The sequence below is a fragment of the Gorilla gorilla genome, chromosome 5 (genome assembly GCF_029281585.2).
Source record: "Gorilla gorilla gorilla isolate KB3781 chromosome 5, NHGRI_mGorGor1-v2.1_pri, whole genome shotgun sequence".
In the NCBI taxonomy this organism is placed as follows: Eukaryota; Metazoa; Chordata; class Mammalia; order Primates; family Hominidae; genus Gorilla; species Gorilla gorilla.
In genome coordinates, this window is record NC_073229.2 from 173,545,358 (window position 1) to 173,557,956 (window position 12,599).

Consider the following 12,599-nt stretch of genomic DNA (forward strand, 5'->3'; position numbering starts at 1 on the left):
GCATTTAAGGATTAAGTATATTTGAAAGATAAAGCAAAATATTGAATGCATTGGGTTTTGAATCATTAAGTTTTAGACAAAACGGAGTCATTTGTAGTACCAAATTTTTTCAGTATCCAAACTTTAAGAATTTAGATTACTCACCTTGGGGTAATCATTAAGAAAAAAATCAGTGATACTATTTCTTCTCCCTTTTTTAAAGAATCTGGGAAGACAACCTTGACAGTAATTTCTTACTTGAATGCTTTTTGGCTCAGCCATTATAGAGCATATAAATACATAAGAGTTAGACAGTATAAAAGTTTACCATCAGAGTTTATACTAAAAAGATAGTATAACTATATGGAAAGCATTTTAGGTCTAAATATTTTTATAGTTTATAATGTTAAGTGCTAAAGCACATATTCTTTTGTACTGAAATTTTAAATCCACGACAATATTCCTTCTATAATCAGTTCTCATTAAAATTTTTTTTCTTTCTTTCACAGAAAATGCTTGGACAGAAGAGATGAGTACTATTTCCACTAAGGCCTAGAATTGCCTACTGTACAAATAGTCCTGATCAGGCAATATACGAATGGCCCAAGGAAGCCACCAAATTGATTTTCAGGTTTTACATGACCTGCGACAAAAATTCCCTGAAGTACCTGAAGTTGTTGTATCCAGGTGCATGTTACAGGTCAGTGTTCAATGATTTCTGAATTTGTTAATACAAACCTGGTATTTTTTTAAACATTGGAAGAAAAACTCTTTTAGGTTATCTTCTTGTTGGTGTTAGTGTATTATGATGAAAAGAGATAAGCTTTGGTGTCTGATAGTCATGTGGCCTTTAGCAAGATGGAGCTTTCTGTACCCATCTGTAGTATGGATAATACTTGACTTGTAGAGTAGATGTGAGAGTTAAATGAGATCTGAATGTAAAGCATTGATAATATCTGTACTTACTAGATATGAGCTTTCTTAACTTTTCTCCCACCTGTTCTGCCAGGAGAGCTAATTTCAGATCTTAGTATGAAAGTGAGAAAAATGATTAAGGAGTCAGGAAACTTGGGTTATAATCCTAAATGGGCACCCCAAGCATATCTGATAAAGAATATGCCCTCTGTGCTTTAGGTTTTGACTAGACAATGCCTAAGGTCCCAATTCCAAATGGGGGAAAAAAGTCTGTTTTTATATTTTTAAATTTAATTTGTAAGTTTTCCAATTAGTATCACCCTCTAATTTGTACATTGTTCTTAGTATACACAATTTTGGAAATTTACAATTCCAAATATTGAGTGATAGTTGTGCCTTTCTATTTTATTAAACTGGAAATCTTTGTATCAGAAATGTATTTGGGGCCATGTGCTGTGGCTCACTCCTGTAATCCCAGCACTTTGGGAGGTTGAGGTAAGTGGATTGCTTAAGGCCAGGAGTTCAAGAGCAGCCTGGCCAACATGGCAAAACCCTGTCTCTACTGAAAATACCAAAATTAGCCAGGTGTGGCAGCCCACACCTGTGGTCCCAGCTACTCAGGAGACTGAAGCACGAGAATTGCTTGAACCCAGGAGGCAGAGGTTGCAGTGACCTGGGATCACGCCACTACACTCCAGCCTGGGAAACAGAGAGAGACCCTATCTCAAAAAAAAAAAAAAAAAAAAAAAAAGTATCTGGGGCTCAGTCAAGCATATTTACTCTTGAAGTGATTTTTAAAGTTTGAAATTATATGAAATTTTTATCAAATCTGTAATTTATAATAATGACTACATTTTGTTCACACCCTTATCACCATTATCACCTTTTAATTGGTCTACCTGCCTTTACCTAACCCAGTTTTGGTCTCTCCAATCTATCCTCTTCTGCCAGAGTGCAGAGCTGTTCACACACTTAAAACCTGTTGATTGTTCCCTGTGCCCTTCTGAATGAAGCTCATATAGCTTGACTAGGGTATACAAGGTCTGTGATCTGGAATCCTGGCTATTTCTACACCCTGATCTTTGTCCAGTCCTTCCTGTTCATACCCTATGCTCTGGTCATCCTGAGCTGCATGGAATTCTCCCACCAGCAATGCCTTTTCTTAATAGTATAATGGTTAAGAGCATATCTTTTGGTGATAAACCAAACTGAGTTCAAGTTTTGACAGTTACTAGCAGTAACTTAATTAACTTCTCTGACCCTCATTTTCTGACTTTCATTTCCTCCACTGTACAGTGGGAATAAAAAAAACTACACAGTTAAATTTGACAATGTAGATAAAACAACCAGTAGGGTAACTGATTCATAATGAGTATTCAATAAATGTTAGCAGCCAGTACTAAAAGGAATAACAACAGCAGAAAGCCCATAAGGTATATTTGGTAAATGAATCAGTAGTTTACATTTGTTAATATAGAATGTGAAAAAAAAAATGAGAGAATAAAAACATGTAATAAAGATGGAGTCAGAAGTTAAAAGAAAGTGTGGGAAAGGAGCGGAGATAGTGGGGAAAAATAGTCTCCCCCCTAGAACCCAAGTAACTTCTCCCTAACTTTTCAAGTAAAAGAGAATTTTGTGGTAAAATAAAGCTATGCTGTTCAGTAGGTTATTAAAAAACTAACAGAAAGATACTGTAAGTTCTTTGATAAATTTCTGTAGACTTCTTATTGAAAGAACTGTCCAGAGCATTTCCCTACGTATAGTACAGGTATAGAGATTTTGAAATACCCTAACTGGGAGTAAAACATAGAGCCTTTTGTAGAATTACTTTAAAATATTTTCAAAAAAAAATAGAGCACTCTAATGTACTCTTACAGTATAATCTCCGGTATGTGTTAAGAAAAACAAGATGCAGAGCAGAGTATATAGACAGAGCAAGACAAATAAATATTTACACATCCATGTATTTGTCTCTGTTTGCATAAAGAAATACTGGAAGAATTAAAAACAAAATTAATAAAAGATGGTTATCCATGGTAGGCCAGAGGGAACAGGCCTGATGGGACAGAGTTAGGACTCAGACTTCTCAACAGGTATCTTTTTTTTATTGTTTTAATCTGTGTTAATAAATTACCTATTTAAAAATAAAATGATTAAGCTTTAACCCAAAAATAAAAAGTGAATGGTTTTCCATTTCCTTTGGGCATCTAGTAATATCACCTTCCCTATGTTAATCTGGCTTTACAAAAGCAAACACCTCTACTTAGCATGCTTCCCAACACCTGGTGTTAATTAAAATGAAATACTTTGCTTGCCTGAAACAGACCACACTTTTTAAAAGTGAGTTGATAATAATTTAGGGTATCCAGGTAATGTACTTTTTAGCTGATATAACAAGAAATCTGACAAGAAAGGAATAGGAAGAGCTCCTTCCTCTGTGGTTTCAACTGGGGTGCAAGTTTTCCCAAATTTAGAGCAATATTTTTAAACGGGCAAATTAAGCTACCTCTAAATGACAGCGTCTCTTTTGGGGCTGCTCTTCCTTTCTCAGTTGGGTGGGTTTCTGTTCTTTTGACAGATCCTTCCTGCAGTATACTGGTTCAGAACTTTTTAAAATTAGTAAAGGATCATGCCATGCTACCAATTCTGTGTACATGTTCTTTTTAAACATCTTGCTTGTCAGGGAGAGAACAAAAGTGTCTATCCTCTTGTTCTCTTAAGTTTATCTGTTGCACAGTTCCCTCTTTTTGGAACTACTCATATCTTTTCCTTCTGCTGTGAATTCTGTAAGATAACTTATAACCAGCAGGTGTAATTTATATCTTTAAAGATGATTTTTATATTTGGTAATTAAATCTGAAAACTTAGAAGAATATGAAAATATTGCATAGTTTTCACTTTGGTTTTTTAACTTAATTTTTTACTGTTTTTAAATTCTCTTAACATGACGACTGTATCTGTAAGTTTAAAATTGGTATTTCTTTTCAAAGTACTGCGTTAAGTATTGTTCATTCAGTATATGCAACACTTAATATTTAAGTGCCATGTACTTAGTGGAACCTTCTCAGATGACCTTCACCCATTGCCCTTATCCGTATTTCTATGATAACACCTACCATACTGCATTTCATTTGTGTTCACGTTATTCTCCACTAGACTGAGATTCTTGCGATCAGCGATCATATTCCTTTCTCCTTGCCTAATGGATGCTCAGTAAATGTTGGTTAAAGGAGTGAATGAATGCCATAGGGTATATATACTTTGATACTATCTGTAATTTCTGTGTCTGTGCAGGAGTTTGGGGAAAAATGAAAGAGGAACTGGAATTAATGATTTAGACCTTTTTATAGCTTTGAGGAGAATGCAGATTTGTGGCTGTATACCAAAAAGCAGTGATTTTCCACCTTTTAAAAACTCACATCCCACCCCTTTTGATACACTTCAAGAGAGTCTTCTACCCTTTCTCACTAAAAGTAACCAGGGCTGCTTTGAGAAATGGCTGATTGCAAGTCTGGAGTAGATGTACATGATAAGCTAGAACATCTTGTCATATCAGAAAGCAGAGAAGCTTTGAAAAACTACTGGATTCATGTCGTATACCGAGGAGCCAACTTGAAGCTGTTCCCAGTAACTTGAAGAGGGGACATAATGACCAAAACTGATTGAAACACATCAAAATATTAAAGACACATGAGTTTATAATGATACTAAAAATAAATCATAGTCACCTTTGGAGGTTGCTAGGGACCAAATTTATTATTCTGAAAACTGGTGAAAAGAATTTTTTTATCCTGCCTCTTCTGTGCAGAATGTAACCAAATAGTTGAAGAGAGCAAGCATTCAAGGAAGAATTACTGCTAAGAATGAAGATGAAATCCATTTTATGTTTTTTGGAGACTGGGTCTCGCTCTCACCCAGGCTGGAATGCAGCAGTGGGATGATCATGGCTCACTGCAGCCTCAACCTCCTGGGTTCAAGTGATCCTGCTACTTCAGCCTTCTGAGTAGCTGGGGCTGCAGGTGTACTACTATACCTGGCTAATTAAAAACAAGATTTTTTTTTTAGAGACAGGGTCTCACTGTGTTGCCCAGACTGGTGTCAAACTCCTGGGCCCAGCGATCATCCCGCCTTGGCCTCCCAACACGCTGGGATTACAGGTGTGAGCCACTGCGCCTGGCCAAAATCTTATAATTGGGACATTCCAGTATTACTGTTTAGCACCCCTAATGAAATAGTGTTTCTAAGCAGTGATCATCAATAGCTGCTAAAAATCATTAATTGGATCAAGCTGACAACATCTGAATCTACCAGTCGGTTTTAAAATCACAAAAAGACAGGCAAACATTGCTGTGTCTCCTTGTATGATTTGACAGTGGATGTCTATGATGGTCACCAAAAATTCAAACATACACTTCATCACATCCCTAGATATAACTACTAGTTTACAATGAAATGCAGGGGAAATTCATTGACCACGGGGTGCAGTCCAGAATAGGGGAAATTCTACTACACAAATACCAAGTTTTCTCAACAAACAAATGGCTAGAAAAAATTTTAAAAGAGGGGAGGGGCTGGTTATTAGAAGAAACCTAAAAGGCTTATCAGCCAAATGAAATATGTAGGCCTTATTTAGATCCTGATTTAAACTAACTGTACAAAGACATTTTTATGCTTTAATTTAGTGCTATTTGAATATTAGGTGATGCTAAGAATTGATTATTTTAAGGTATGATCATGGCATTGTGGTTATGTTTTTAAGTCCTGTCTCTTACAGTACATATTGAAGTATTTACAAATGAAAACGAGATAATGTCTGAGACTTCATCTAGTTTGATAGGGGGAGTAGCTGAGGCATATACATCAAACGAACAAAGATGGGTGATAAGTATGTGGGAGTTTATCATATTTCCTCTCTTATATATGTTTAAAATTTTCTAAAATAAAAATTTTAATAAAAAGTACATTTCCTTTTGTCCTAATGTAACCTTATAAAACCCCTGTAAGTTCTTTTATGTTTTGCTATTAAGAAAGTAATGTCTGTAGAGTGTAAATAATTTGAGTGCACATAAATTATGGCATAACTGAGCTAGAATATTGCTTTTTGATATGAACATATTGAATAATTACAGAGATTACAAAGGATTAAAGGAATTTTTGAGCGCTCAAGAGAATTAAAGAGGAAGGCTAAATATGAGTATCAAGCTTTTACAAAGGAAATGTGGAATTGGATTTGATAGGGAATGTAAATTTTAAATTGAGAATGATGACAGAGGAGGTGAGAGGAAGATAAAGTCTCTGGGCTTTGGCTTAGAAGGAAGAAGAATTTACTTGGAATGGCAATAAATTTAACTTAAAGCAAAAAGGGCCAATCAGGTTTGGCAAAAGATAAGATCTAATTATAATAGGAATCGTTGATAAAGATTGTGATCAGTTTTTCAACTTTATTTGAAAAATTAGTATGTATCAATTCAGAGTTATTAGTAGGATAAAAGGATTTTTCTACCATGAGAGGTTTAAGTTGTTGGTTTTAGGAAGGGGGAAGTCAAACCTTGCTCACTATCCTTTTATATTACCTGTTGAAACAATGTGAACTGTCATTTCCTTAACAAGGCATCAAGATGCCTTTTTAGTCCACTTCTTTCTTAATATGATTTTTATCTCATATCAAACTGCCTGTGGACATTTTAACTTGGTTATTCATCTTTCTTAAGTCTAAAACTCTCCTTTCTGTCAGGTTCTTAATCTTCCAGGCTTATCTGAATTGTTTCTCTCTTGTGGCCAAATTGTGTTGACAGTTTATATTATTTTAAAATTTATTTCCATTATCAAACTCTCGTTACTTTGTGTCTTCTAACTGGTCATCTTGCCAAAGGTTTTTCATCTTTTTATTCATCTTAAGTATCAATAGACTTCTCTTCCCTGAATACCCTTTGTGTCTTTACTTCTCTGTTCATCCACTTTCAGTAGCTCTCCTCATTGCTTATAATACAGTCAAACTCTAACGTGACTTATTTTTCAAAACTCCTTCGTTGTTTAATTCCAATCTGCTTTTGCAACAATTTGTTCAACAGCATTTTCAATACAAATATTTAGCTCCAGCCAGATGTGTTCCAGCCATCTTGTTTGGAACATGCTTTTACTTAACTCTCACCTTTATGTTCTTCTTTACTCGTGCCATTCTCTTCACCAAGAATCGTTGTTGTCGTTGTTGTTGTTCGAGTTCTACATATTCTATGAAAACCATCAGGCCATACCTTCCTCATTAACCCAGTCCTTTCTTCAGTAACCTACAATATTAATTCTCTGTTGAACTTCATTACCACTTAATATTTGGCATGTACTCATGTTACCTTTTCAGAAATCTGTGGTTTGTCTCCCTTTCTAGGGGAAAAGTTTGGTTTTATATGTCTTTGATTCTTCCACAGGCTCACAGTGCTATGCATACAGTATGTGTTTGGCAGAAACATTTTCGTGGATGATTTATGACTACTGGTTAGTCAGTGTCTTTTGAGAATTCTTTAAAAACAATCTGAGGGTTTTTTTTGGTTTTTTTTTCCCCCCCCTCTGGAGTAGATTTTTATGATGTTATCTAAAGGCAGAGATAGGAACTAGTTCTTCTGGAGGCTACCTTGAGCCTCCAGAGAGAGAGAGAGAGAGAGATTACACAAGTTAAGAGGAAGCGTGTGAAGGATTGAGATGACTGGTATGAATTTCAGAACTTTAAATGCTACAAATGTAACTTTTTAAACATTTATTAAACAAATGTGTATAGCACTTGATACATTGTGCTATATATATCAAACATTGATAGAATATTTTTCCATTTAGCTTTTTAAAAAATGTTTGATTATACAGTATTATATACTTAAGTTGAATGATTATATTTTGTTCAACATTAAAATTGCCTTTTTAATTAGGTTATAATTTTACTGCATCTGTCTGAATCCATTTTACTCCTCTTATCCATTGTAGCTGCTAAAGTGGAACAATGATTTGATTCATTTTGTTAGTCAGAGAGAGCTTTTCCATTACGTTAGTAGTGAGGATTTTTAATTCAATCATTTGCATAAAAATACTTCTCAATTTAAATATCCAAATATATGTTATAATTGTATTAGCCAGTCACCTGTTAATCATGTATTTGTAGAGATGCAAATATAAGCATTAGCTTCTGATTAACATCAATCAATTTATTTTGTTTTCATAGAATAATAATAACCTGGATGCCTGCTGTGCTGTTCTCTCTCAGGAGAGTACAAGATATCTTTATGGTGAAGGAGACTTGAATTTTTCAGATGATTCTGGAATTTCTGGTCTACGCAATCACATGACTTCTCTCAACTTGGACTTGCAATCACAGAACATTTACCACCATGGAAGAGAAGGAAGTAGGATGAATGGAAGTAGGACTCTAACGCACAGCATTAGTGATGGACAACTTCAAGGTGGCCAGTCCAATAGTGAACTATTTCAGCAGGAGCCACAGACAGCACCAGCTCAAGTTCCTCAAGGCTTTAATGTTTTTGGAATGTCCAGTTCTTCTGGTGCTTCAAATTCAGCACCACATCTTGGATTTCACTTAGGCAGCAAAGGAACATCTAGCCTTTCTCAACAAACTCCCAGATTTAATCCCATTATGGTAACTTTAGCCCCAAATATCCAGACTGGTCGTAATACTCCTACATCTTTGCACATACATGGTGTACCTCCACCTGTACTTAACAGTCCACAGGGAAATTCTATCTATATTAGGCCTTACATTACAACTCCTGGTGGTACAACTCGACAGACACAACAGCATTCTGGCTGGGTATCTCAGTTTAATCCCATGAACCCTCAGCAAGTTTATCAGCCTTCACAGCCTGGTCCCTGGACTACTTGTCCTGCATCTAATCCTCTGTCACATACCTCATCTCAACAGCCAAATCAGCAAGGCCACCAGACCTCTCATGTCTACATGCCAATCAGTTCACCTACTACTTCACAACCACCAACCATTCATTCATCTGGTAGCTCACAGTCTTCTGCCCATAGCCAATATAACATTCAGAATATTTCAACAGGACCTCGAAAAAACCAGATTGAAATCAAACTTGAACCCCCACAAAGAAATAATTCTTCAAAACTGCGTTCTTCTGGACCTCGAACCTCCAGCACTTCCTCTTCAGTCAATAGCCAGACCTTAAACAGAAATCAGCCCACTGTTTACATAGCTGCCAGCCCGCCAAATACGGATGAGCTGATGTCCCGTAGTCAACCTAAGGTCTATATTTCAGCGAATGCTGCCACAGGAGATGAACAGGTCATGCGGAATCAGCCCACACTCTTCATATCCACAAACTCTGGAGCATCTGCTGCCTCCAGGAACATGTCTGGGCAAGTGAGCATGGGTCCTGCCTTTATTCATCACCATCCTCCCAAAAGTCGAGCAATAGGCAATAACTCTGCAACCTCTCCTCGAGTGGTAGTCACTCAGCCCAATACGAAATACACTTTCAAAATTACAGTTTCTCCCAATAAGCCCCCTGCAGTTTCACCAGGGGTGGTGTCCCCTACCTTTGAACTTACAAATCTTCTTAATCATCCTGATCATTATGTAGAAACTGAGAATATTCAGCACCTCACGGACCCTACGTTAGCACATGTGGATAGAATAAGTGAAACACGGAAACTGAGTATGGGATCTGATGATGCTGCCTACACACAAGGTAATATGAATACTAAAGGTGGGATGGTTTTCCATGCTGGGCTTGTTGGTGTACATTTGATTTCACAACAGAAATGGATGTCAGCATTGTTATTTCATTGTTTAAATATTGCCCAAAATGATGTTATTGTAACATTTGAGAGTATTATATATATACATTTTAATTTTAATTTTATTTTATTATTATAAAACTGGAAGTTTGAGTAATTGGGTTATCAGCTCTTCAGAGTAACCAAATCTGGTTAGTTGATTTGTTAATGTTTATAACACTTTCTTTTCAGTTAATCTTATACCTGTGGTGATGCTGACTTTCTCTTTAAATTTTCTGTAAATAAAAATTCCTAGAAATACGTTTTAATAAGCAACTAGTTGGCTCTCTTGACTAATATGGTAAATTTGCCTTCTTTGACCAGATATTTGAAGAATAAGTAATTCTTGGATGGGCATGGTGGCTCACACCTGTAATTCCAGTGCTTTGGGAGGCCAAGATGGGAGGATCATTTGAGCCCAGGAGTTTGAGACCAGCTGGGGCAACATAGGGAGACTCCGTCTCTACAAAAGGTTTTGAAATTATGCAGGCATGGTGGCACACACCTGTAGTCCCAGTTACTCAGTAGACCGAGGTAGGAGGATTGCTTGAGCCCAGGAGTTCAAAGGTTAGAGTGAACTATGACCATACCACTCTGCCCCAGCCTGGGCAACAGAGTGAGACCCTTCTCTGGGGTGGGGGGAAATTCTTCATTTTTCTAATACAACATTTTAGTCTTATTTTATATTAAGTCTATTACTGCGTAAGTATTAGAATAATTTACCTCAAAGAGAAGTTTGAATCTTGTTCCTGATATTTGTCCCTTTCATTCTCCCTTAAATGTTGGTTAATATATTTCTTTTTATATGGAATTATAAGGACATTATTTTCAAATCTTTCAATTGATTATCCTTTTCTGAAATAGACTATTTGATATTGGCATACTACAGTATGTCTATATTAATTCAAATAGAGAAATTTCTGTCCTATGTTTTATCTAACCTCTTAAGTTACATAATTTTCAGTAGGACTGTTAAATAAATTCATTTAGATAAGAAGGTGGAGGTTATTCATTTTCTTGAATATTTATGCCAGTTTGTAGATGAACTGAGCCTTTTAGAGTAAGGGCATATCTTAGTCATATATGTATCTGCAGTGAATCATTTCATGTATCAGCTGTAGGTTGGAAAATACTATAACATCACCCTCAGGCAGCATGCAGCCCCTACTGTCACTAATATCCTCATCCTTTTTTACATTTCTGATATAGTGATTTTACTGCCGAGTCTCTTAGGGGGTCCTAATTGCTTTGCCTTATTTTATGTTTTAAACAGCTACACTAGTGATTCTTAATCCAAGCTGGGTTGTGGTCCTTTCGAATTCCAGTATCATTCATGGAGCTTTAAAAAATCAGCTGGGCACAGTGGCACCCGCCTGTAGTCCCAGCTTCTCAGAAGCTAAAGTGTGAGGACTGCTTGAGCCCAGAAGTTTGAGGTTGCAGGGCACCACTGCACTCCAGCGTGGGCAACATATCGAGATCCCTATCTCAAAAATAAAGTACCCAGGGCTCTGCCCAAACTTAAGTAAAGTGAATCCTAGGTATGCGTGTGCATGTATTTGTGTGTGTGCATTTTAGGGGTACATGAGTGATTTCAATTGCCCTAGAAATTGTGTTAAAACTTTTATTTTCCATATATCTGTGATTAACTACAACCATTTTTGTTTAGTTTCAGCAGTTTATAAATGTTATATGCTATTATTTTTTCCACTTACAACTTAATTCGCCTCTTCTCCCAAAGTCACCTTCTCTTCCTGTCCTTCCATCAAAACATCAGGTTTCCTATGGTTGGATAGTTGCTGATTCTTAAGTAGCAAATTTTTTATGAAGATAATTTGATAAGGGAAATTTTCAAGTAAAGTAGGCATTCATATTTAGTGATATTAAAAAGATATTCATGTTTAGCTAGAATGTGAAAATAAAGTGTTTCTTAAACTTGCCATCTTCAATTCCCCTCCTCCTATTCTTTTTTTTTTTTTTTGGGGGGGGGGACAGGGTCTCGCTCTCGTCCAAATTGGAGTGCAGTGGCATGTTCACAGCTCACTTCAGCCTCAACCTCCTGGGCTCAAGTGATCCTCCCACTTTAGCCTCCCTAGTAGCTGGACTACAGGTACACACCACCACATCCAGCTAACTTTTTGTATTTTTTTGCAGACAAGGTCTCCCTATGTTGCCCAGGCTGGTCTTGAACCCCTGGGCTCAAGAGATCTGCCTGTCTCAGTCTCCCAAAGTGCTAGGATTACAGGCGTGACCTCCACACCTGGCCTGTGACTTCTTACTTCCCCCATCATCACTACTGTGGTCTCAGCAATCATCACCTTTCAAATGGATTATTGCAGTGACCTACCCATTCTCATCCTTGCCTCCTTGCAGTCTTCTTTCAACTCAGCATCCAGGGAGATACTGTTAAAAATATGCATCAGATCATATCACTTCTCTGCACATGATCACTATCTATTGCACTCAGAATAAAAGCTATGAAGCCCTACAGGATGAGCAGCTTCTCCCCCCAGCTCTTTTCCTTTTGCTTACCACCTGCTCACTGTGTTCCAGCCCTCCTGGCATTCTTACTCTCTTCCTTAAACATAGAAGGCAAACTTTAGGGCCCTTTTATTTGCACTAGTATTATTTTTTAGACTAAAACGTTGAAAAACAGATAGATTAAGTAACTTGTCAAAGGACAAGTGGCAGAGTCAAAATTCTAACTAGAGGCTGGGCACGGTGGCTCACGCCTGTAGTCCCAGCACTTTGGGAGGCCGAGGTGGGTGGATCACAAGGTCAGGAGTTCGAGACCAGCCTGGCCAACAGGGTGAAACCCCATCTCTACTAAAAAGACAAAAATTAGCGGGGCCTGGTGGCAGACGCCTGTAATCCCAGCTGCTCGAGAGGCTGAGGCAGGAGAATCACTTGAG

The 12,599-nt window shown here is 37.1% G+C and overlaps 1 protein-coding gene across 6 annotated transcripts in view; it reads left to right on the forward strand.

Moving 5' to 3' along the window:
• TAB2 (TGF-beta activated kinase 1 (MAP3K7) binding protein 2) overlaps positions 1–12,599 on the forward strand; it is a 93,298-nt gene that overhangs the window by 51,656 nt on the left and 29,043 nt on the right. For all 6 annotated transcript variants that reach the window (XM_055390809.2, XM_055390811.2, XM_055390813.2 and 3 more), the window contains 2 exons: positions 489–679; positions 8,102–9,602. In XM_055390809.2, coding sequence (XP_055246784.1) covers positions 578–679; positions 8,102–9,602 — 1,603 coding nt within the window. In that variant the 5' untranslated portion in view covers positions 489–577. The remainder of the gene's footprint in view (positions 1–488; positions 680–8,101; positions 9,603–12,599) is intronic.